Genomic DNA, 22175 nt, shown 5'->3' on the forward strand with positions numbered 1-22175 from the left:
TACATCATTACCACTACTGGCGAATTTTTTTCTGCAGTTGATTTTTAATTCGTTTCTATCACTTTCAGAATATTCTTTAGTATTGTGTTAATGCCTTCTTTCTAGTATCTGTATTTTCTACTGACATGCTCTCCCTGAACAAATTCCCTGTGAGTTTTCAATGTAGAGAGTTTAAGTAACTTCTGGCTTGCAATTCAATATATTGGAGAATGAAATTTCTTTTACTCCTTTGGGAACAAAATGGCTCAGTGTGTCGAGTGACTCTTATTAAATTTAAAAAAATATTAAACAATCTCCAGTTTTCTTCTTCTGCTTGAGCATTCTTCAAAGCTTCAAATTATTTTGAAAATGCTAAAATACCACAGTGAGCTTTCATAACAGAATATTCTGTTATTTAAAATTTCTCACACAACAGGAAAACTCTTATCATCTCCCCTGGACCTGAGGACTCATTGAAACAAATTGTGAACCTCTCATCTAAAGAAATACCCACTTTATGAAATTACAAAAACCAGTGAATAAATAGACCTTCAAAAATAAATATACAAATGAATAAAAGCCTAATTCATAGTAATAAAAATACTCTTTGCCTTGGAAAGCTTGAATCATCAAGTGTAAATCCGAACTAAGTATGTTTTTCTATCTGAAATATAAAGCTAGCACACATGCATGGAAGGGGACCTCCCGAGGGTAATGCCCTCAGAGGAGTTCAAAAGGCATCGCAGTGATAAATCCAAGGAAATACACTATTCTGATTTTACTGAGCTAGCACCCATGCAATGTTTTTCAGACACTTAGATTTAAAAGTAAGATGCTAAGATAACAATATGAAAATATGAATTTCTTTGATAGGCACCCAGAGGGAGCTAAATGTATAGTATTATTTCAGCTTCTTTTCCTTATCACAGTGTAGCTATAAACTGTAGCAGTTAAAATATTTTCCCTAGTCAGTTATAGCTTTTCCCCCTCCTTTGCCTCCTCTTTTGTGGCTTTGAAGCTTATCTGTTGTGACTATTGGGATGAGAACTGCTGCCACTCCACAGCTGGGAAAGGATGCACCCCCTGCACAGCTGTAGCAATGATGAAATGTAGGGCAAGTCTTCCTTGTAAACAGAGGCTCAATGGAAAGCCATGCGCTTTTTTAGCACTTGCCCTGGATCACTCACATTATTCTGGTAGCACATATTCTGAAGCAGTCCAGATCATCCCTGTCTGGAGAGGACAACATTAAACAAAGTAGTCCTCCTAGTCCCATCGCTGCTTTCGGGAAAGCTGTGGGCAACTCACCAGTTCTACCTCACTGCCCTCCCAATCTGTAGCAATGCAATTGTTAACAACAATAACAATATGTAAAAATATTTTGTTCACATCTCTAAGAGGGATATAATACTAACAGCTGTTCCTTCACTTCTCCAGCCAATAGTCTTCAGTAAGACAGTTATGTGGGTTTATTGAGCTTCCAGTCCCAGCCGCTGAATGTGGAGAATGACAGCTAACACCACCAGGCAGGAACTTCTGCCCCTCAAAAGGTACAGCCCTCCCTCTCCAGGCTCTTCTGCCTTTCCAAGCATCCTGCAGACTGGCACGTTGCACCTCTACCAAGACCAGGTGGAACAGGGCCCCACAAGACCTGCACAGCTCTATAAACAGGAATAGTTTCAGCATAATGACTCTCTGTCAGAATAAGAACAAAGAACAAAGTTTTCCAGTGATTAGTTATATTTTGGGTGCCAAATTAGGGCTGCTCTGAGGTGACAGAAAGTCATATGCTTTGGGTGAATAATGTTACAAAAAAAATCAGGCTGTTCCAAGGAATCTTAATTTAGGTCATTGAACTAAAGCAACCAAATACTGCAGTTGCTTTGGAAAATGTTGACCTGGTATTTCAGTGTCACATTAGCAGGACTGCACACCAGGCTCCTTCTGCTCCTTTCATCAGCTCACTCTTGCACAACCAAAGGTCAAAGCAAAATCTGGTAAGGCACAAGAGACAAAAGGAGAACACAGACCTTGCCTAAGCCATTGCATCCAGAGGCCAGAGAGTCTGCCCTTTCCAATGCTTACAAACCTCTCTGAAGGCAAACAGCAGCCACTGACACGACTGCCTATCAGTAGCATAATCTTCTGTTAACTCTAACTAAGACATGTGACTGGAACTAGAAAGCATAAGATAATTTCCTGCACAGTGATTGCATGCACTACACCTGTATTCTCAAGGATCTTTCTGAATTTCTTTTTTCATTCTACACAACTTTGTGTTACAGATACACACAAACATGTTACATGTTAACGCATGGTTACGCTGCAAAGACTTGATACAGATACCCAAGAGATCAGTTTTTCAAATCATCTGCACAACAATAAAAAAGACGGGTGTCCTGATTTCAGCTAGGATAGAGTTAATTCTCTTTCTAGTAGCTGGCACAGTGCTGTGTTCTGGATTTAGTAGGAGAAGAATGCTGATAACACACTGATGGTTTAGTTGTTGCTAAGCAGTGCTGACACTGGTCAAGGACTTTTCAGCTTCCCATGCTCTGCCAGGTGCACAAGAAACTGGAAGGGGGCACAGCCAGGACAGCTGACCCAAACTGGCCAAAGGGCTATTCCATACCATGGAATATGCTCAGTATAGAAACTGGGGGAGTTGGCTGGGGACAGTGATCACTGCTCGGTGTCTGGCTGGGCATTGTTTGTTGGGTGGTGACCGGTTGCATCACTTGTTTTTTCCTGGGTTTTGTTCCTCTTTTTGTTGTTTTCATTTTCACTACAATATTATTATTATTATTATTATCATCAGCAGCAGCAGCAGCAGCAGCATTACTATCATTATTATTATTTTTATTTTATTTTATTTTATTTTGTTTCAATTATTAAACTGTTCTTATCTCAACCCATGAGTTCTCTGACTTTTGCCCTTCTGATTCTCTCCCCCATCCCACCGGGGGGGAGGGTGAGTGAGCGGCTGCGTGGTGCTTGTTTGCTGGCTGGGGTTAAACCATGACAATGGGGTTCACATTTTCTGTTTGCTGATAACTCAGGTCCATACATAGATACTTCTGCCTCTTCTTGCAGGCAGGCTGTGCTGGCCCCTTCCAGGAAAAAAACTCCTGTGGGTGAGCTTTACTGCAATAAACACCCATAGGTCACTATTCTACTATAAACCTGTGTTTGGAGTAGCTCGGCAGGTACCTGAGGGACACTCACTTTAAAAGATCTACTTTCTCCTGTTCAAAGATGTCAGGACACTCCACTGGGGTCGTTGGTGGTTGTATATTGATTTGTGCACTCTGGGTTCTCAAAAGGCATGGGTCTACGGCATAAGCTTTTAAACTTTGAAAATATGTTTTCCTAGTGGCTATTTCTTGACCACTCCCTTCCTCTCTGTTTTTTCTGAACCACATAAAGGAGGACTTTCCTGGCACTGCATTGTCTTACAATCTCATTCCTAAGAGGTCGAAGAGTGCTGATGCATGAACTGGTGTCTAACACCTTAAAAAAAGGCAGAAAGCAGATACACTACTGACCAATAGTGAAAACCTTATTTGTCAGACATACAAGCAAACAGTGATTTTGGTGGATGAAAAGCAAGACATGAGCCAGCAATGTGCACGCGCAGCCCAGAAAGCCAACTGAATCCTGGGCTGCATCAAAAGCAGCGTGGCCAGCAGGTCGAGGGAGGTGATTCTGCCCCTCTACTCTGCTCTGGTGAGACCTCACCTGGAGCACTGCATCCAGCTCTGGGGCCCTCAGCACAAGAAGGACATGGACCTGTTGGAGTGGGTCCAGAACAGGGCCACAAAAATGATCTGAGGGCTGGAGCACCTCTACTCTGAGGCCAGGCTGAGAGAGTTGGGGTTGTTCAGCCTGGAGAAGAGAAGGCTGCGAGGAGACCTTATTGCAGCCTTCCAGTACTTAAAGGGGGCCTATAGGAGGGATGGGGAAAGACATTTTAGTAGGGCCTGTAGCGGTAGGATGAGGGGTGATGGTTTTAAACTAAAGGAGGGTAGATTCAGACTAGATATAGGAATTTTTTTATGATGAGGGTGGTGAAAAACTGACACAGATTTCCCAGAGAGGTGGTAGATGCCCCACCCCTAGAAACATTCAAGGTCAGGCTGGATGGGGCTCTGGGCAACCTGATCTAGTTGAAGATGTCCCTGCTCTCCGCAGGGTGGTTGGGCTAGATGACCTCTAAAGGTCCCTTCCAATCCAAACTATTCTATGATTCTATGATCTCTGCCAAAACAAGATAGATAGATGGATATAAAAAAAAGACATTGAGTCAAATTAAAATCCTTGTGTCATTGAATATAATACAATTCCCACTGCTCTTCAGCATTCAGTGGAATTCACCTCTTTATATTTTTGCAAACTTCTGCATTTCATAAAGGAAATTAGTGATGAAAACAGCATAATTAATAGTACAGTAGTAATTATCTGTTAGGTTTACATTTGCCAAAGTAAATGAAAGCCCAGGCCTGAAAGAAATTCCTTGCTCTACCAAAATGTATGACAATTGCTTTTTTCACTGTTTCCCCAGGATTTTTAAATTTTACCCTTTAAGTTTACTTATGATTACAGTTTTAGCCTTTCTAGTTGAGATTTGAATAGGCTCTTGAATTTGTTGGAAATGTGGAAATCCAACCTTTTAGAGAACAGTAATCTTGAACATGAAAAATGAAACCTTCTTGTGGCACTTGATGTCACTGAAATATCAAGTCAAAGAAAGAACAGAGAGACCTACTGTTTTCAGTCTCTCCACTGAACAGAACGTGTGGTGGATACAGAATAAAATTTATCAGAATTATCATAGCACACTCCCAGATGATAAATCATTATTATGAATTTACTCTTTTGGAATATCTTTAACCTGATTTTCTAAGGAAATAATTATGCTATGTGAGTATCCACGCCTGTCTCTCCCTCAACGGTAGTAAGCCCAATAGCCAAATGCAACCAAATCTGAAAAAGTGGGAAGGAAACAAACCAGGAAGTTCCTAAAAGCTTTGTGAAACGATGTAACGTGGTTCATTAAAAATAGGGACATTCTGCAGTGTAACCTGAATTGTTATCATAGTCCAGAGAACCCACAGGAGGATAAAAGAAAAAGAGAGACACTTCGTGCATGTCTCAGCCTTAGGAAAATTCTCAGTCAGAGCTCAGTCAGCCTGTCAGTCAATCTCATGATGTAAATGCACTGGGAACTAGATGTCTTTAGTTCCAGTGTTGATAGAATTTAATTTTTCTAACCAGTCTATTCCACAAAAAGTAATATAATTTTACTGTTATACAGGTACAGAATGAAAATACATCCTGAAGCATCAAAAGATTCTGTGAAAACAGTTTTACTAATCATAACGGCCTCTTTTTCTCTAACAACTAAAGAATAGGCACGGTTAGATGAGCAAAAAAGTACTGAGATCTGAACTTAGATGTTGAACTCTGCATGAATCCAGCATGAACCATTAAGTGACCCACCATCTGTCTTTACACTTTTTCAAGGTAACTATTGATATTGGCTGATAGTCCATCAACTTCTATTAAAACCCTCTCTTCAGCATATGTCTCCAACCACAGTGCTGTACTAAGGAGTCAATCAATTAAAACTTTCCTCCAGCTTAGAGAAGTCAGGCTAGGCTTTGTCACAGTCTATTCGGTTATCTCTTACACTGACCACTGATCTACAAGTGCAAATCGGTCTGTTGATAGCGCTGGATAGATTTTTCAAGTCCTGCAGTAATGGAAGACTAACATCACTGCACTAATATGAGTCATTTTATGTAGACTTTCCTTTTCATGGTGTCTTTAATATCCAAGCTAGAGCAAGGTAATGGCTTATTTTAAGGAATTTTGCCTAAGTATGCATTTGGGCATTGTAGTTTATTACAAACCCCCAAGTCTTAGTCTACATCTGGATCTGCATTTTATGCCTGTAAGTTAGCAGAGAAACTCACACTGTCTTTGAAGTAGTTGAAGGAATTTAAACTGCCTTCTTTTTTTTTTAAAAAAAAAAGCGAAGAGAATTTGTTTGATTTCTCCTAACTGTAACTGTGTTACTCAGGTAGGCTCTTATGAGAGCTCTAAACGAGGATCACTTATTTAACTGTGATCCTCTTGGGCTCAGGGATTGGTGGGAAGTGGCTGGCACAACTGAAGAAGAGTAAAAGGATAAGAGCATGCCACCAAGGAGGGTGCTGGCAGGGGTGTGCTTACAACTTCCTTAACTGCTGGAACAGCATTGATCACAGCTTTAAGGTGGGTCTGCCTCAAATTTATCGTCTTTGTGAGCTCTCACTGAAGCCTTTTAAGCTCAGAACCCCAAGTCTTGTCAAACTGTCAACTAGGACCCAACATTTTAAATAGAAACAACTGAACAACATTATGTCAAAGAGCAAAAATAAAAAAGCTTTCTACATAAGCCCACTGTTTCCTTGCAGTCATTTCTTGGTACGCCAGCTGTGTCTCAGGCAGCTTAGTGATGCTCAGCAAGCTCTGCTCTGTCCATCCCCCCAGTCCCTTAGCAGGGTTTTCTTTTGGCATTTTTGAGACTCTGTTGATCTGCTCCCCAGCTCCACATGGGCTGCATTCTGCCAACACGCACACAGTGGTCTTATGTTACCCTAAGGGATGGAGCCATCTCTTCATCCTGGGGCAAGGAGCATACCTAAGCCAGTAACTCTTTTCAGGAATACATCCCAAAAATTCATGTCACCTATGGATGAAGGTGACCTCCTACAATTAAATTAACGGTGTCTTTGCCAGGTCTATAGAGACTGGGAGATGCTCTGAAGTAATCAGTCCTTTACCACCTTCCCTTTCATTCTGCTACTAAAAAAAAAAGAAGAGTGCAAAAGCCCTAATACACCTTCAACCAATTTATCTTTAACATTGTAAAATCCTTTAAATTATATTGACTATTTCAAAATGTGGATAAATGTCATGAAGAAAATATCTGATGGTTTTGGGGAGGCAGAATTCTGTAACCTGGATAACTGGACTTAAAATGGAAAGTTTATTACCAGCCCATTGATATGGGCAAACTACATTTTTATCTCTCAACAGCAGCAACCCTAATACATTTTGCAGCTTTGCCATTAAATACAGAGAGATGATTTTCCATCTAATTTCTAAAAGCAGTTTTGTGGAAGAAAATGGGTAATCAACATGGAGAATGTCTTTCTTCTGAAAATGCTTTTAGTCTAATATAAATGACAGCTATTTAAAGGCAATCACTTGTGTTTTATATCTCACACAAAAACCAGCAGACACAGTACCCTGCCTTTGAGACAAAACACTGATACATGTGACAGAACATTTCAAGCAGTAATAATCAGAAGCCACAGATTCAGCAGCATCCAGAAAACAACTGAAATATCCCCCTTTAAAATCTATAGCTTTTTTTTGCTATTGTTGATCAGTCTTTAACTGATGTTATGTGGTATTATATTATGAATAACTAATTATCTGCATCAGACAGGTACAGGAAATGCAAATCACATCCGCTCTGCAGTATGTACACTGATAACTTACACATCTATTAAAAATAAAGTGGTTTTCAAAATATCACCCAGGAGGCATGTGTTCTGTTCAGTGACCTTTGGAAACTCTAGTCCAATGAATAACTAGTGATGCGCAAATAAGTTGAGCGACAGTAGATAAAAAGTGCCTATAACCTTATATGTTATCTGTTATGAGGATGGCTATGGTAAAAAGATATATTGCTCTTTCATAATTTGCCTGAGAGAGCAAATCAATGAGAACATAGACTTGTATCCCTTTAAGTTGAATGGTTATGAAATTCATTATCCTGGACAATTAAAAGTATAGCATGCAGAAAAAGTGCAATGGATAGTATAATCTAAGTATCTAATTTAATGGTAGTTTGCTACCTTACAGGCATTTGTTCATATGGCATCAGTCACATCTTGGTAAATCCAGCTTTGCATTCAAACATTCTATGCAGAAAGAAGCCTAACTGTGTTTGCTTCAAGATGATAAAACTTCATATTACCAGAATGTTGGTAGAATATTGAAGAAAATCAGCAATGACAACCTTGCATCCATTAGCAATCTTTGTAAGGACTATGATACATGAGAAACCTTAGACTTTCTTTCTCACAAAATATGCGGCCCATCTGGTCTTGATCTTGTGGCAAAGAAAGTCCGCAGTCTAAAGAAAACAGTTACATAACCAAAAGGCAAGGAAACCACAGCAAATCCAGGAAGATATGATGCAGCACAAATTTTAAGTATCTCGGAGTTTGTTTTTTTTTTTTTTAATGCTACTTTTAAACCACACTACCAACAAAGCCTTCACTGCCTGCCCTGATTATAGCTCATGCAATTCAGACTTGCATAAACATATCTTTTACACACAGATATGGTCTACAGCTTTTATATAGTCACTTGAACATTAAAAATGCTTTTGCAATTTTTGTTTTGCAGTATAAGACTACATGTCTTCTATTATCATACACACACGCAAGGAAATCAAGGAGGTTAAAAGAGAAAAGGTTCCACAATTCTGGTTCACAAGCTAAAAGGGAGTTACCAAGTCACACGGGCTCTTCCCAATAATCAAACGCCTAGTCGAACACCGACAAAGTTATGGGGAAAAAAAGCATTCTGGAAACTGATCTGCAAGTAGCTACACAAGAAACTTCTTAAAAACATGAAGGGCTTATCCTGCATGTCACATTTTCATTTCACATTTTAGAATTTTAGAATAAAGAGTGGACATCTTTATTCAAAATATAAATAATTTTGTATGTAACCACTTTTAATTTTGTAAGTAATTACATTATTTTTATTACAGATTATATATTTTATTATTAGAGAAGAGCAAATTATACTTACCCTCTCCAAAGTAATTTCTTCAAATTCATATTCAATTTCTGTTCCATTGACCTAAAGAAAATAAAATCAGAAAATTACTTAAATGCACATGGAAGGTAATTTGATAGGGATACTGTACAGATATTCCAGTATGATCAGTTTACTGAAGCACATTTTTCAACCTATAGGTGAGACTATCTAAATTACAGCCTACTTAGCTCCCCTTTGCCTTGAATGGCACGTAATCAAGGCTATAACTTGAAAACAGTAAAAGTTCAGTATGTAAAACACTGAAATAATGGATAACTAAGTCACTTACATAACATGACTGATATTTGATGTAGTGTGTTCGTGGACTTTGTGCAAATGTTTAAATAGTTTCCAAGGTAATAGTTTCATGTCCAAAATAGAAGACCTGTTTCTAAAAATTATCCTCACAAATGGAAGAAAGATTAATTATTCATTGGCCTACGAGTTCCAATTTACTTTGCAATACAAAAGCAGACAGGAAATTCATAATATTTATGTAAAAAGCACTCACTGATACATATACTGAAATACATCTTGTTTACTATATTAACCTAGGGCAAGAACATGACAGAGGACCTTTGCAATAGACAGCTCAATGGCAAAAAGGCACAGAATGTTAATGCAATTCTTACGCTGAGTTTCAGTGTCAAAATAAATTAAGCTACAAAATGTGGAACACCAAAATGGATTGCACTGGACAAGAAATCTATCAGCTGAAGACATGACACTGATTTAAGCACTATTCTGAAACCTTGTTCCAGTCTGACATGGATTTTTTCTGTCCCTCTAGGCAACTCATTTAACATCCCTTTCTTGGTTTCCTCATTTCTTAAATGGGTAGAGTACTGCATCTGAGAAAGCTACAAAGCTGATTATATTGTAAGTAAACTGCAGAGTAATGAAAATACTTGTACTACTAAAATCTCAGAAGAATTTCAAAGTGTCCCTTAGCTACAGCTAATCAGCAATTTTTTGATTTGGCCAGAAAACATTGATTAATAAAAAATAATAGATTTTGCCCATGACTCATGTCATTTTAGTTTTTGTGACGATAGGGTATTTCCTGGAAAATAGTTTTGCTTTAGTGTTTTACTTGATTTATAGTTAATGAAAAAAATAATATTTTGTAAGATCAAAACTGAAGTGAAGCATTAGGATTGACCTAATCTTGGAGGAAAAAATTTGTTGTTTCTCAGAACAAGAACATTTATTACTCATCCCCAATCCCTGCTGCTAATTTTCTATATTAGTTCTCTAACTGCAATCAGAAAACACTGTACACAAATCATTCTTTATCTAGTCAAGCACCTTTCAAATGTAATTATGTACTTCTCTTGTGAATATTATAACTAGGTACAAGTATCTACCAAACAAAAGCTTCCTATAAAAGCCACCAACTATTTAATTTGCCTGCAATTCAAGATCTGATAAACCATGAAATCAGTCATAGAAATTCAACCCCCAGAATCTGTGTTCAGAAGGAAGGAGGGAGAGGGAGAAAAGTCCAAACAAATGACCCATGCTTAAAAATAAAATGAAAACACAGCATCAATGAATAAAATATTTAATACATACATAATATTTGTGGGTTTTTTTACATTATTACAATCTGGTAATCACATTACACTACACTAAAACCAGATATGAACAAAAAATTTAGTATAGGATATTTTCCTGTTCTATGTTGTCACTTTAATGCCCTCTGCATAGATTCTTTTATTAATATAGGCAACTTACTAGGTATGAACAGCTTTATAGCTATTCCATTTTTTGTCCTTTCTTGTCTAATGATAATGAAATCAAAGCTATCTATATGTCTCTGTTTTCATGAACTTCTCTTTTATCTTAGGTTGGTGGATAGCTCTGATCTATGTCTTCAATTCCTCAGTCTTGCTCTATAAAGCTGTCTTTGCTTCACTGCTTATAATCACTTTTCCTTTGCATTAAAAACTCGTTAGTGCAGCAAAATGGGAAAAAGAGGGACATGAGAAGTGAGCAACCTCTGTATAAAGATGAAAGGAGACAACACAAGCTGAATACTCAATTTGTATTTGCACACAAACAATGTCTTGATTATGATCATCTGAGGGGTTCCTTTTATCATCCACAGTCACGGTTCCAAAAAGGTCTTCAGTTCAAATTGCCATTAATCGCAGCAGAGATCCATTATCAGGTTCCATAGCAGCAGGGTTGATATGAATTAAAAAGCTGATCTTGATCCAACTCCTTTTGTTATTTAAGCATATACATCTACGTATGCAGTTCACTGCCCTGTTTTTCCTTCTGGTTGCTCAGAAGACCAATGCAGTTATTTCGTAAAGGATCTAATAAGATATTGCACCTACCTGAGGCAGGTGGAATGATGATGTATGCAGTACCATTCTTTGCTAGCACCATTTTATTTCATATTTAGACTCTCTGGCTGCGCCTACACTGCTAAATTAGAGTCAATTTTCAGCCAAGTCTCAGTGCTCAAGGCTGTTTCTGTCTGGAGCCTGCTGGAAACAAATAGCCAAGGAGTGAGCCAACAGTTAAGCAGGAGGAGAATCATGGCTCCAGTGCTGGAACTGGCTTGCCGGTCCTCTCATTTAGCAGCATACGGACATACCCTCTGTTTTTGTCCATTTTAACTTGATAGTCTCTGGCCTGACAAAGCACCTAAACAAGCTGTCTGAACCTGCAACTTCCATTTCTTGCAAGTAATGGGAACCTGTTCCTATATCTCTCTTTACAAGAGTTTTCTGAGTCTTGCTTTTACATCAGATTGCAACAAGAACACACAGCAAAATTTACTATGGCCTGTATGAGTTTAAATATCTATGAGAAAGTCCAGACCTTTTCATATGGTTTTCTCTTCTCCTCCACAGCCAAAGAAATCATCAGCATTTCCAAGTTGATTTGGGAATATTCTTTTTCATCATTCAGGTGTGCAAGGCTGACAACAGATATCTTTAATCTCAACTAAATTTTTATATTTATAATGCTGAAATGTGAGGTAGTCATCTAGCTCTCTTTATATTCAGTGAAAAGAAACAGACATTTCTAGGTCTTAATTAATTTAATCGTACACTAGAAATCTCAGATAGGTTGGATGAATTGTGCCCCTGAGGTTTCCTTTCACTGAGTACAAACAGAGTCTAAAAAGATGTGTAAAATTTGGTGAGCACTTGCCTTAAATCTGTTTCCTCTGCATTACTCCTAACTCTAGACTGGTAACAAAGTTCTGCTTAAGGGATGCCATATGTCTTTCATAATTATACACCAATGAAAGGCCAGATCTCTGGTTTAGCAGCTTTTCCTATTGCTTTTTTGGACTTGTCTGCACCTGTAACTGGCAGCACATGCATAGCATGATATTCAGCACCTGGTCCCACAAGCCCAACCGGTTAGGATGTCCACAAGGAACAATTTAGTCTCTTCCCTTCTCCAAAAGCTCAAAGCCAAGATACATTGCTGTTGGCTTCCCTCTCTGATTCGGGACACTGATGTCCCCTCTTCGGAGAAAGAGTGCTCAACACCACCTGTGATAGTAACAGGCCCAGAGGACTCTGGCAGAAGTGGGTAAGAAGTGCACAAGAAGTCCATGGGACGACACAATCAACCACGTCCCTTCTCCAAGGTACAGAATCTGGCATCAAAATGTGTCTCATTCAGGTACATGCTTTATTTCCAGCAGAACAAAAAAGATACCATTGACCAGGACAAAATACATAACTGCTACATGAAGAACAGGTCTGCATGAAACCTTGAGATAACTTTGGGGGCCTTTGATGCCCTTTTGTTCAGGAACGGCACCACCAACATACACTTCTGATGCAAGAAGGCTTCTCAGTCTCCTGACCTTACCTATGTTCATGATTCAGAGTGTGATGAACTTACAGCCCCTGTAGAATAAGTTACCATAACTCAATACCCAATAATTCAAGCAACTGCTTGCAAAAGCAAGGTAACAGTTGCCTTTCATTTACAGCTGCATCTGTTATACTGGAGGACTCTCCCAAACTTTTGACAAGAAAACGTCTTTAAGAAAGAGATTTGATGTATGGTAACTATCTAGATTCCAGCATTCAAGAGAGATTTCCTGGTGAAGCTCTAATCACTACTAGAGTTCACTTATCTTTCTAAGAATAACACACTAGTCATCTTCAGGTGACACTTTCTTTCAGGAGCATGAGAAATAAGGAAGAGTTAAAAAGAGCTTTTTATATACTATTTTGTGAAAAACTTGAAATAGAGCCAGCACACAGAACGCCAAAATAAGGACAAACTCAGATTTGTTTGTTCCTTTACATGAAGAATTTTACTCTGACTTTCCAGGAAGTTTTTCTTGTTTAGTGCAGTTTAAGGATGACACAAGCAGCTGAAGTAATCCTTTAATGCAAATCTGTTCTACAGATTATGACAGATTCCCTAAATCTTTGAGAATAACATTCTGTTGGGTTTTTAATTTTCACATACTCTGTCACTTTGCTAAGACTTTTATAGATATTTTTCTCATAATAATTTTATACACTTTTTATACTTCTGCAATTATTTGATGTGATAGACCTGTTTACACACAAGCAAATAAGCATTGCCTAATTCTTTCTTGCTATACTTCTGCACATCTGCCACTGCATTCACCCACTGAATAAAGATGTCATCATATGAATTTAATAAGAACTGTGTTACGATAGTGGCAAAAGCATCAAAACACTGACAATTTATACAACTGTAATATTTCAAGACCACTGCACCTATTCTTCCTGATAAAATTGATGTCATAAGAGCTGTTTGTTATATTTAGTCTTATTTTCAACAAGATTATTTTGCCTAAAAATTACAACACCTGTAGATTTTATTACAAACAAAAGAACCTTTAATTATATTTAATTGGATATTGTTTTTCAGCTGTCTTCAAGACAGAAGACTGCTTCTTCTACTTTTATTATCATATGCATAGGAAGATAACTACCCTGCCATGGATTTTCACTCAATATGCAAATTTGATTCTTTTGGCTGTACGGTTTCACCAGTTGCCTGACCACCCAAACCTCACAGGAATACAGGATTGCCAAATTCTTGTTGTACAAGTAACCCTAGGACATATTTGTCCTTTAAAATTTTCCAATTTGCTGTATAATTAAGACAGTCCATTTTACATTTCAGAAACATCAAGGCCATTTGGGTAATTTAACAAGTATAGGATTTAAATAGCCTTTCATGATTTCTGTTTTATCAGCACGACCAAAGAGCGATCTTCATTTAGCCCTCTGACATCTCCTGATTTAGGTTATTTCTTCATTAATTGTCAAATCTTCCTTATTGTTTTCAAGAAACCTGCTGATGTCTTTTTGATACTGTTCTCCAAGACTATTAAAAGTTTCCTTTCTCACTACATATAAACATACAGAAAACAGTCTCCTGTGTTCTCTGATTTCAAACATGGTGATTTTGTGTTTTCAAATTGTCCTAAAGTAGCTGCCAGAAAGTTTTTCATGCTACTTGGTTTATCTGAGTGAGTGCATTTTATGGGCTTTATATACAAGATACCCCACACCTATTTTTAATCACAGTGCATAACTAGAGCCCACTTACTTCTTTTCACCTATATTTCCTTTAGGAAACAAGGACAATATGTTAAGCTCTTTGAATGAAAATTTACCATAACCTAAAACTTTCTTGTCATAATACAACTGTTCTGGTGTGGAGAATGAAGAGTGAAAGACCGTAAGGTTTTGAAAGAAATTTATATTTTATCAGGAATAGGCCTTACAGTGTATGTGCAACTGACTTGTGGATCCTTCCACAGATGCCAACAGAGCACTCAACCACCAGGCCTTTTACATCCTTTAGGGAAGATATCACTCTCAACACACAATTAGCAGAGCTCCAAGAAGCGAAATCCAGCTCTTGGTCAACACCTGCAAAGATCTGCAGCACAGTCATGATCAGCTCTGCTCAAAGGGTGCTTTTTTTGCTCATTCTTTTCTTCTTAGATGTCTCCTATAACCTTCTCCAGGTCTTAGCTTTTAGTCAGCCACCTTCTTCACTGTTTGTGTACCATACTCATACTTTTCTCTCTTTCTTCCTCCCTCACTGTAACTCTTAGTTTTCTTGTTTTCATTCTCTTGGAGAAAATACCCATTTAGCAAGTAACCATTACCACTCTTCTCTGGTTGCTTCTGAAATCCCTAATTTTATCTTACCCTACCTCATTTCTCAAATCTTGTTCAGCACAAAATCATGTTTTCTGTATCTCTTGTGTATCACCATCCTTTAGCACTGATCACAACTTCTCATGTCTCCACCTTAGCTGCCGCTGCTTCTTCTCATTTTCATTCATGTTTTTTACTTGTTTCTTCATACTATCTCCAAATCTGTTCTGTTCTTTTTCTCTCACATGCAGATGCACGCATATACATACCAAATTAAACATACTTTACCTAATCCCGCTTCATCCAAAGGATTATTCATGATTAGCTTTCTACCTTCTCATCTGTTCCAACTAAACTTTTAACATAATCTTCTCCCACAACTCCTATTAAGTCAGTCATACACTCCATGTACCTTGATTCCTTTCATTACTATGCTTCACCTGCTTAACCACAGTTTTAAAAACTCATCTAAATAAGGGATTCTCTTCTGGTTTCCCCTACTTGCTGCTCTCACTCCTTATAATCTTTTCCCCCATTCAGCAACAACCTAGAGTTTTTTAGCTGTCTTGTCTCCATAGACCTGACACTTTCTACAGTCCAAAAAACATATATCTTGATACAGTCCTCCGAGTTATTCTTGTTCTTTTGTTTAGCTTACATGGTATAGAATCATAGAATTGTTTAGGTTGGAAAAGACCTTTAAGATCATCCAGTCCAACCATTAACCTACACTACCAAGTCCACACCAAACCAATCAAGGGTAGACTAGACTAAACCATGTCCCAAAGTGCCACATCTACCCGTTTTTTGAAAACTTCCAGGGATGGGGACTCCACCACCTCTCTGGGCAGCCTGTTCCAATGCCTGACCACCCTTTCCGTGAGGAAATTTCTCCTAATTTCCAACCTAAACCTCCCCTGGCGCAGCTTGAGCCCATTTCCTCTCGTCCTATCGCTAACTACATGGGAGAAGAGACCAACACCCACCTCACTACACCCTCCTTTCAGGGAGTTGCAGAGAGCGATAAGGTCTCCCCTCAGCCTCCTCTTCTCCAGGCTAAACAACCCCAGTTCCCTCAGCCGCTCCTCATAAGGCCTGTGCTCCAGACCCTTCACCAGCTTTGTTGCCCTTCTCTGGACACGCTCCAGCACCTCAATGTCTTTCTTGTAGTGAGGGGCCCAAAACTGGACACAGGATTCCAGGTGCGGCCTCACCAGTGCCGAGTACAGGGGCACAATCACCTCCCTGCTCCTGCTGGCCACACTATTCCTGATACAAGCCAGGATGCTGTTGGCCCTCTTGGCCACCTGGGCACACCACTGGCTCATGTTCAGCCAGCTGTCGACCAACACCCCCAGGTCCTTTTCGGCCAGGCAGCTTTCCAGCCACTCTTCCCCAAGCCTGTAGCGTTGCATGGGGTTGTTGTGACCCAAGTGCAGGACCCAACACTTGGCCTTGTTAAACCTCATACAGTTGGCCTTGGCCCATCGATCCAGCCTGTCCAGGTCCCTCTGCAGGGCCATCCTACCCTCCAGAAGATCGACACTCCCACCCATCTTGGTGTCATCTGCAAACTTACTGAGGGTGCACTCAATCCCTTCATCCAGATCATTCATAAAGATATTAAACAAGGCTGGCCCCAAAACAGAGCCCTGGGGAACACCGCTCGTGACTGGCTGCCAACTGGACTTAACTCCATTCACCACAACTCTCTGAGCTCGGCCACCCAACCAGCTTTTTACCCAGCGAAGAGTACGCCCATCCAAGCCATGAGCTGCCAGCTTCCCAAGGAGAATATTGTGAGAGACGGTGTCAAAAACTTTGCTAAAGTCCAGGTAAATGACATCCACAGCCTTTCCATCATCTACCGGGCGGGTCACCTGGTATGTGATAACACTCTGTCCTTTACAATATGAGCCATCAAATTTTCCTTCATCTTCTCTTTGTTTTGTCTGTATTCTGAGGTTGGCCATATACATCACAGAAGAAAAGTGCCTGTATGCTTATAAATGTGAGCATTTGATATACCTAATGCAGACCCATCACAGAACTCCCAGTTTCATAAGCATAATCCACAGAGCAGATCAAATCAGAGATCATGATTTCAAATGGTGTTCACAGTAAATGAAAATGAAATTACATCTGTGCGTGAATTCTGTTTAGGCTAGCACTTCCAAGTTGTACAAAATTAGCAGCAACAAAAGTAGAAGAATGCAAATTTCAGCTTTTGTACTTACGACCTTCTCTCTTACACTAAGAGAAAGTCATATGCCATCATATGAGCTACCTAACAGGTAGATATCTAAGTTAAGCAGTCATCTAGGCTTTTTTTTTACAGACACTGGTGTCCTGGTTTCGGCTGGGATAGAGTTAATTTTCTTCCTAGTAGCAGGCATAGTGCTGTGTTTTGGATTTAGTAGGAGAAGAATGTTGATAACACACTGATGTTTTAGTTGTTGCTAAGTACTGCTTATGCTAGTCAAGGACTTTTCAGCTTCCCAGGCTCTGCCAGGGGCACAAGAAACTGGGAGGGGGCACAGCCAGAATAGTTGATCCAAACTGACCAAAGGGCTATTCCATACCATATGATGTCATGCTCAGTATATAAACTGGGGGGGGTTGGCTGGGGAGCAGCAATCGCTGCTCGGGAACTGTCTGGGTATCGGTCAGTGGGTGGTGAGCAATTGCATTGTGCATCACTTGCTTTGTATATCATTATTATTATTATCATTATTATACTGTTACTATTAGCATTACTATTTTACTTTATTTCAATTATTAAACCGTTCTTATCTCAACCCATGAGTTTTTCTCACTCTTACTCCTCCGATTCTCTCCCCCATCCCATCGGGGTAGGGGGAGTGAGCAAGCGGCCGCGTGGTGCTTGGTTGCTGGCTGGGGCTAAACCACGACAAGTGGAGAGAGGAATCAAGAGGGGGTGATTTATGCCATGTGCCTTAGTCTTCAGATGGAATTGCCATTTGAGAAACCTGTGTCTGCCCACTGACTATACAGAGACACTTTAGACTTCTGGGATTTGAATCCTAAAAAAAATAATTTTGTAAAATTCCTTGTATTTCTGTATCTTAAATTTATAATATACATCAGTGCAGGAATTTGAAACAGTGCATTCCAGAGAACTGGACACAGTAATTTTTTTCCACAAAATTACATTCTTTCTTGTGTTATTTGGGTCATTTACTATACAGCTTCAGAAGTTTGCAGTCACCCTGCATTTAATTTTCTTCTGTGCTTCTGCCATTGCTGACACCCTAACATATGAGTTATCATAAACTCTCAGTTTGTCAGGTTCCTATATCTCTGGTCCATTTCAGTTTTAGAAGAAAATCCATCAAACTTTTCAACAGTCTGAACAGTTCATACATTTCTAGAAATGATTTTCCTGTCTAATATTTCATTTTATGTACAAGGTACATAAAAATGGAAAGTTGCTGTTGCTTGGTTGAGCTTATTTCATCAACAAAGATTATGAAGTACTTGTAACTTGGGACTTACAAGGTTATTTTAATGTTTAATACTGTAATTTGCATAATTTTATTTAAAAGGTTCGTCACTGTAGTTAGAGTGTTTAAAAGTCAGAAATAAATACTTAAACTGTGGGTTAAGCTTGATTCATTTAAACACCTAAGATAAGATTTTCTCTCAGTTTTAGGGAGAAATCAATAGCATACTAACTGGCAAAATTTAAGCCAAGGAAAGAACAGCAATAATTTACTACATTCTTTGATTTCCATGACATGTTTATGTAACAATCAGATAATTAAATATATATAACATACATAATGGGCATGTCCCATTTCCTCAAATAAATATACAACCAACATAATCTAGTCTCTTGCAATTTGTTAAATGACAATGTGCTCTGACTCATATTGTTGTGCCTAAAACTGTCTCCCAGTACCTTCATTTACCTTTGAGAGTTAATACTCCCTTCCCTGCTCTCTCACCCCATTGCTTATGAATAAACCACAATGAATTCTCTTGGGTTCTTTTCTTCTCCTGTGTTAACTCAAGCACAAGTACTGAAGGCTAAACTGTACTCTCAGTAACACTGGTGCAATCCCATTGGTGTCACTGGGCTTGTACTAGTGTAATTGATGTCACATTTATTCACATTCTGTGGATGTGATTACACCTGCAGGAGGGAACAATCCTGAAAGTTAAACAAAATACTTGCACAAATAATAAAAATGAGTAATAAGGAATATTCACATAAATAAAGTATAGGTGCATTTATAAAGAAACATTCATGTATTCAACAGGACAAGTTTTTATGCATGAATCACTTGCTTTACAAGTATTTTTATAGCAGCAGAAAGGTTCACTATTTCTCTTAAAATCTTGGAAGACTCTTTAGCATACGTATGGGCAGGGAGCCACAGCCCTCTGCACTCTACAACTAAAAGCATAACAGAACAGCTCCCTCATGCCCAATTAATTTTGCTGCAGAAAACAAAAAGACAACCTGAATGGCTGAGACAAAATCAAAGTGGTTTTCTGCTCTTCCTCACAAGCTCAGGGAGAGAAATTTGATGTAACTGTTGTTTGCAGGGATTAACAGTGCACACCCTGAGAAGCAGCTAATACAGCACGACTGATCGTCACCAGCCACAATCTAAGCCTAGCCAAAATTCAGCAAATTGTTCTAAATGCCTCCCAGCTTTCTTGGTAGGGAAAACTGTTTCTCATCAGTTTGAGAGAAATATCATAAAAAAATCACAAAAATTTCTTCAACTTAAATATAAGGGAAGAGGGAAAAATCACTTTCGTCCACCTTCAGTTTAATTTCTTATACAAAGATGAAATCTTGAAAGGGGAACCTGAATGTTACTTTTGAAATAATTGCTATGCATTGCCTCAGTATTCTAAAAAAAAAAAAAAAAAGATTGTGCTTCTAAGTTTATCTATTAACTACTGTATACAACAGCAGAGGTATTTTACTGAAGCACTAAGGAAAAAGTCAAATGGAACCTTGAGAAAAATGCTGACACATAATGCTCTTTAGAACATGCACAGATATCTTGCACTGCACAATAAAATCCCTCAGATTAAGAAAGCACTCTTGGAAAAAAACCTATGGTAGAGAAAATATTCTAAGAATATTTTTAATGCACTAAAATGCACAACTGCAACACAGAAATACTTTGAAAATGTTTAATGTTATGCAATACCATTTTAAAATATCAAGTGTTGTATCATCCCTTTTCAGAAGTAGAGCATAATTTACCAGTCATATGAAGTATCTTTAGTATGTTCCCCAGAGGTTTTCTGACATAATGAAACCTATGATTTCCACATCTAAACTCCAAACTATATGGCAGCAGAGATTTGGAAAATATTCTGGTTCTTATCTCAGCAATATGTAATAAAGTTAGTGATCATCATAGGTAGGTTTGTGTATATCTCCTGCACATCAAATGCTCTGCTATCCACAAGGCCACTAAACAGACATTCCTGGGCTTTACTACACTGCACATGCTCTAACACGTCTGCTCCACAGACGTGTTATATTTCAGGATCACATTTTCTTCTGCCTCATCCCATTCTTGGAATATGTTGTGTTAGGGTATGTGATAAAAGTTCATCTGCACCCTCAGAAGGGACCACAGAGAGTCAGCGGCAGGTGAAGGAGCCCAAATAACACCTTGCCTGGCTGCTCCCAGGCTCATCGCAGGAACCATCAGCCCATCAAAGGGGCGCCCACGCACAGGGGCACAGAGGCACAAGGGCAGGTGGTGGAACCCCTACAACCCTGTCAGAGAGCTGTCCCCTCCCAGGGAAGCCTCAGCCCCGTGGGCTCAGGGTGCCACCCAGCACCGTGGGTCAGCTGGAGAGCCCCTTACAGACTGGGGAGGGCATCACTGCCTGCGGGGTGGGACACACTGTGGCATGCAAGGAATGAGCATCTTGGCATTGTAACAAGACTTACGAGTTTTTTAGGGGAGGAACAGAAGGTCTAGAAAAAGGAGGGGTAAAGGTGGTTTGGAGAGGAACAAACATGCGAAAACAGAGGGATGAGGGTATAAAAGGGGCCAGTCACATGTAAACAAGGCTGGTCAGCACACTTCCCTGTCCATGCCCTGTGCTCGCTGAGCATCATCTGTCATGTTTTATATTAAACTGCATTTCTACCTATTTTCTTGGGTGAGGGGTGCTCTATTCTGTGTGTGTGTGTGTGTATGGGTATGGAGGCCTGTGGTACCAGCAGCTGGAGCATGTGAGGGTGCATATGGCAGTGGGTGATTGCCAGCAAACATCAAGCTGGGCTAGCGGGTGAGAAGGTGAAGCAGGCAGAAGCCAGGAGGGTGTGTGTAACTAGGAGTGAGCCAACTGGAGGAGTTGGCTACTGGTGGGACAAGGGGTCCATGACAGCTGCCCAAGAGACTTTAGGACCCAGGGGTTGACTGAGACACCCATTTGCGTGTGTGTGCATTCCTGTGCAGGGGGAAGAGCGAGGATCCAGGGCCAGCTGCTGGATGGACTGTGCGTCTAAGCTCAGTTAGTGGAGGGATCCACACTCTGTGTGTGTGTGCTGGTGTTTGCAAAGGGGTCTGTACCAGCAGCTGGACAGGGGGTGCAGCCTCAAGGGCTTGGCACACCCAGGTGCCAGCATCCGGGACAGCAAGGATCTGGAGCTGGCTCTACTGAGTTGACCAAGTGTCCAAATCCAGCTACTGGCAGGTTTCACACTGTACATATGTATATATACGTACATATGGGGGCGGGGGGGAACATGTATGATGAGGTCATTGGTACAATGAGGCCATTGGTGGGGCTTTTGCTTGTGTGAGTGCTGATTGTGTCTGTGATCTGTTCAGCTGTGTGTATACGTGTCCTCTTCCTATGTGTGCTTACTGGGAATACATGCTCAGCCTCACTATGGTTGGACATTAGATAGGATATTAGGAAAAATTTCTTCACGGAAAGGGTAGTCAAGCATTGGAACAGGCTGCCCAGAGAGGTGGTGGAGTCACCGTCCCTGGAAGTGTTCAAAAAATGGGTAGATGTGGCACTTTGGGACAAGTTTTAGTGGACATGGTGGTGGTAGGTTGATGGTTGGACTGATGATCTTAGAGATCCTTTCCAATCTTAATGATTCCTAGTTTTTACTTTCATTATAAATAATCCAGCCACCAAGCCAGGAAACACGAA

At 39.7% G+C, this 22175-nt stretch overlaps 1 protein-coding gene across 7 annotated transcripts in view; it reads right to left on the reverse strand.

Annotated features, from left to right (window-relative positions):
• The window catches only part of DLG2 (discs large MAGUK scaffold protein 2), a 677470-nt gene that overhangs the window by 394679 nt on the left and 260616 nt on the right, over window positions 1–22175 (reverse strand). For all 7 annotated transcript variants that reach the window (XM_075727693.1, XM_075727696.1, XM_075727698.1 and 4 more), the window contains one exon: window positions 8857–8907. In XM_075727693.1, coding sequence (XP_075583808.1) covers window positions 8857–8907 — 51 coding nt within the window. The remainder of the gene's footprint in view (window positions 1–8856; window positions 8908–22175) is intronic.

Source organism: Pelecanus crispus, chromosome 1 (assembly GCF_030463565.1).
Source record: "Pelecanus crispus isolate bPelCri1 chromosome 1, bPelCri1.pri, whole genome shotgun sequence".
Taxonomy (NCBI): domain Eukaryota; kingdom Metazoa; phylum Chordata; class Aves; order Pelecaniformes; family Pelecanidae; genus Pelecanus; species Pelecanus crispus.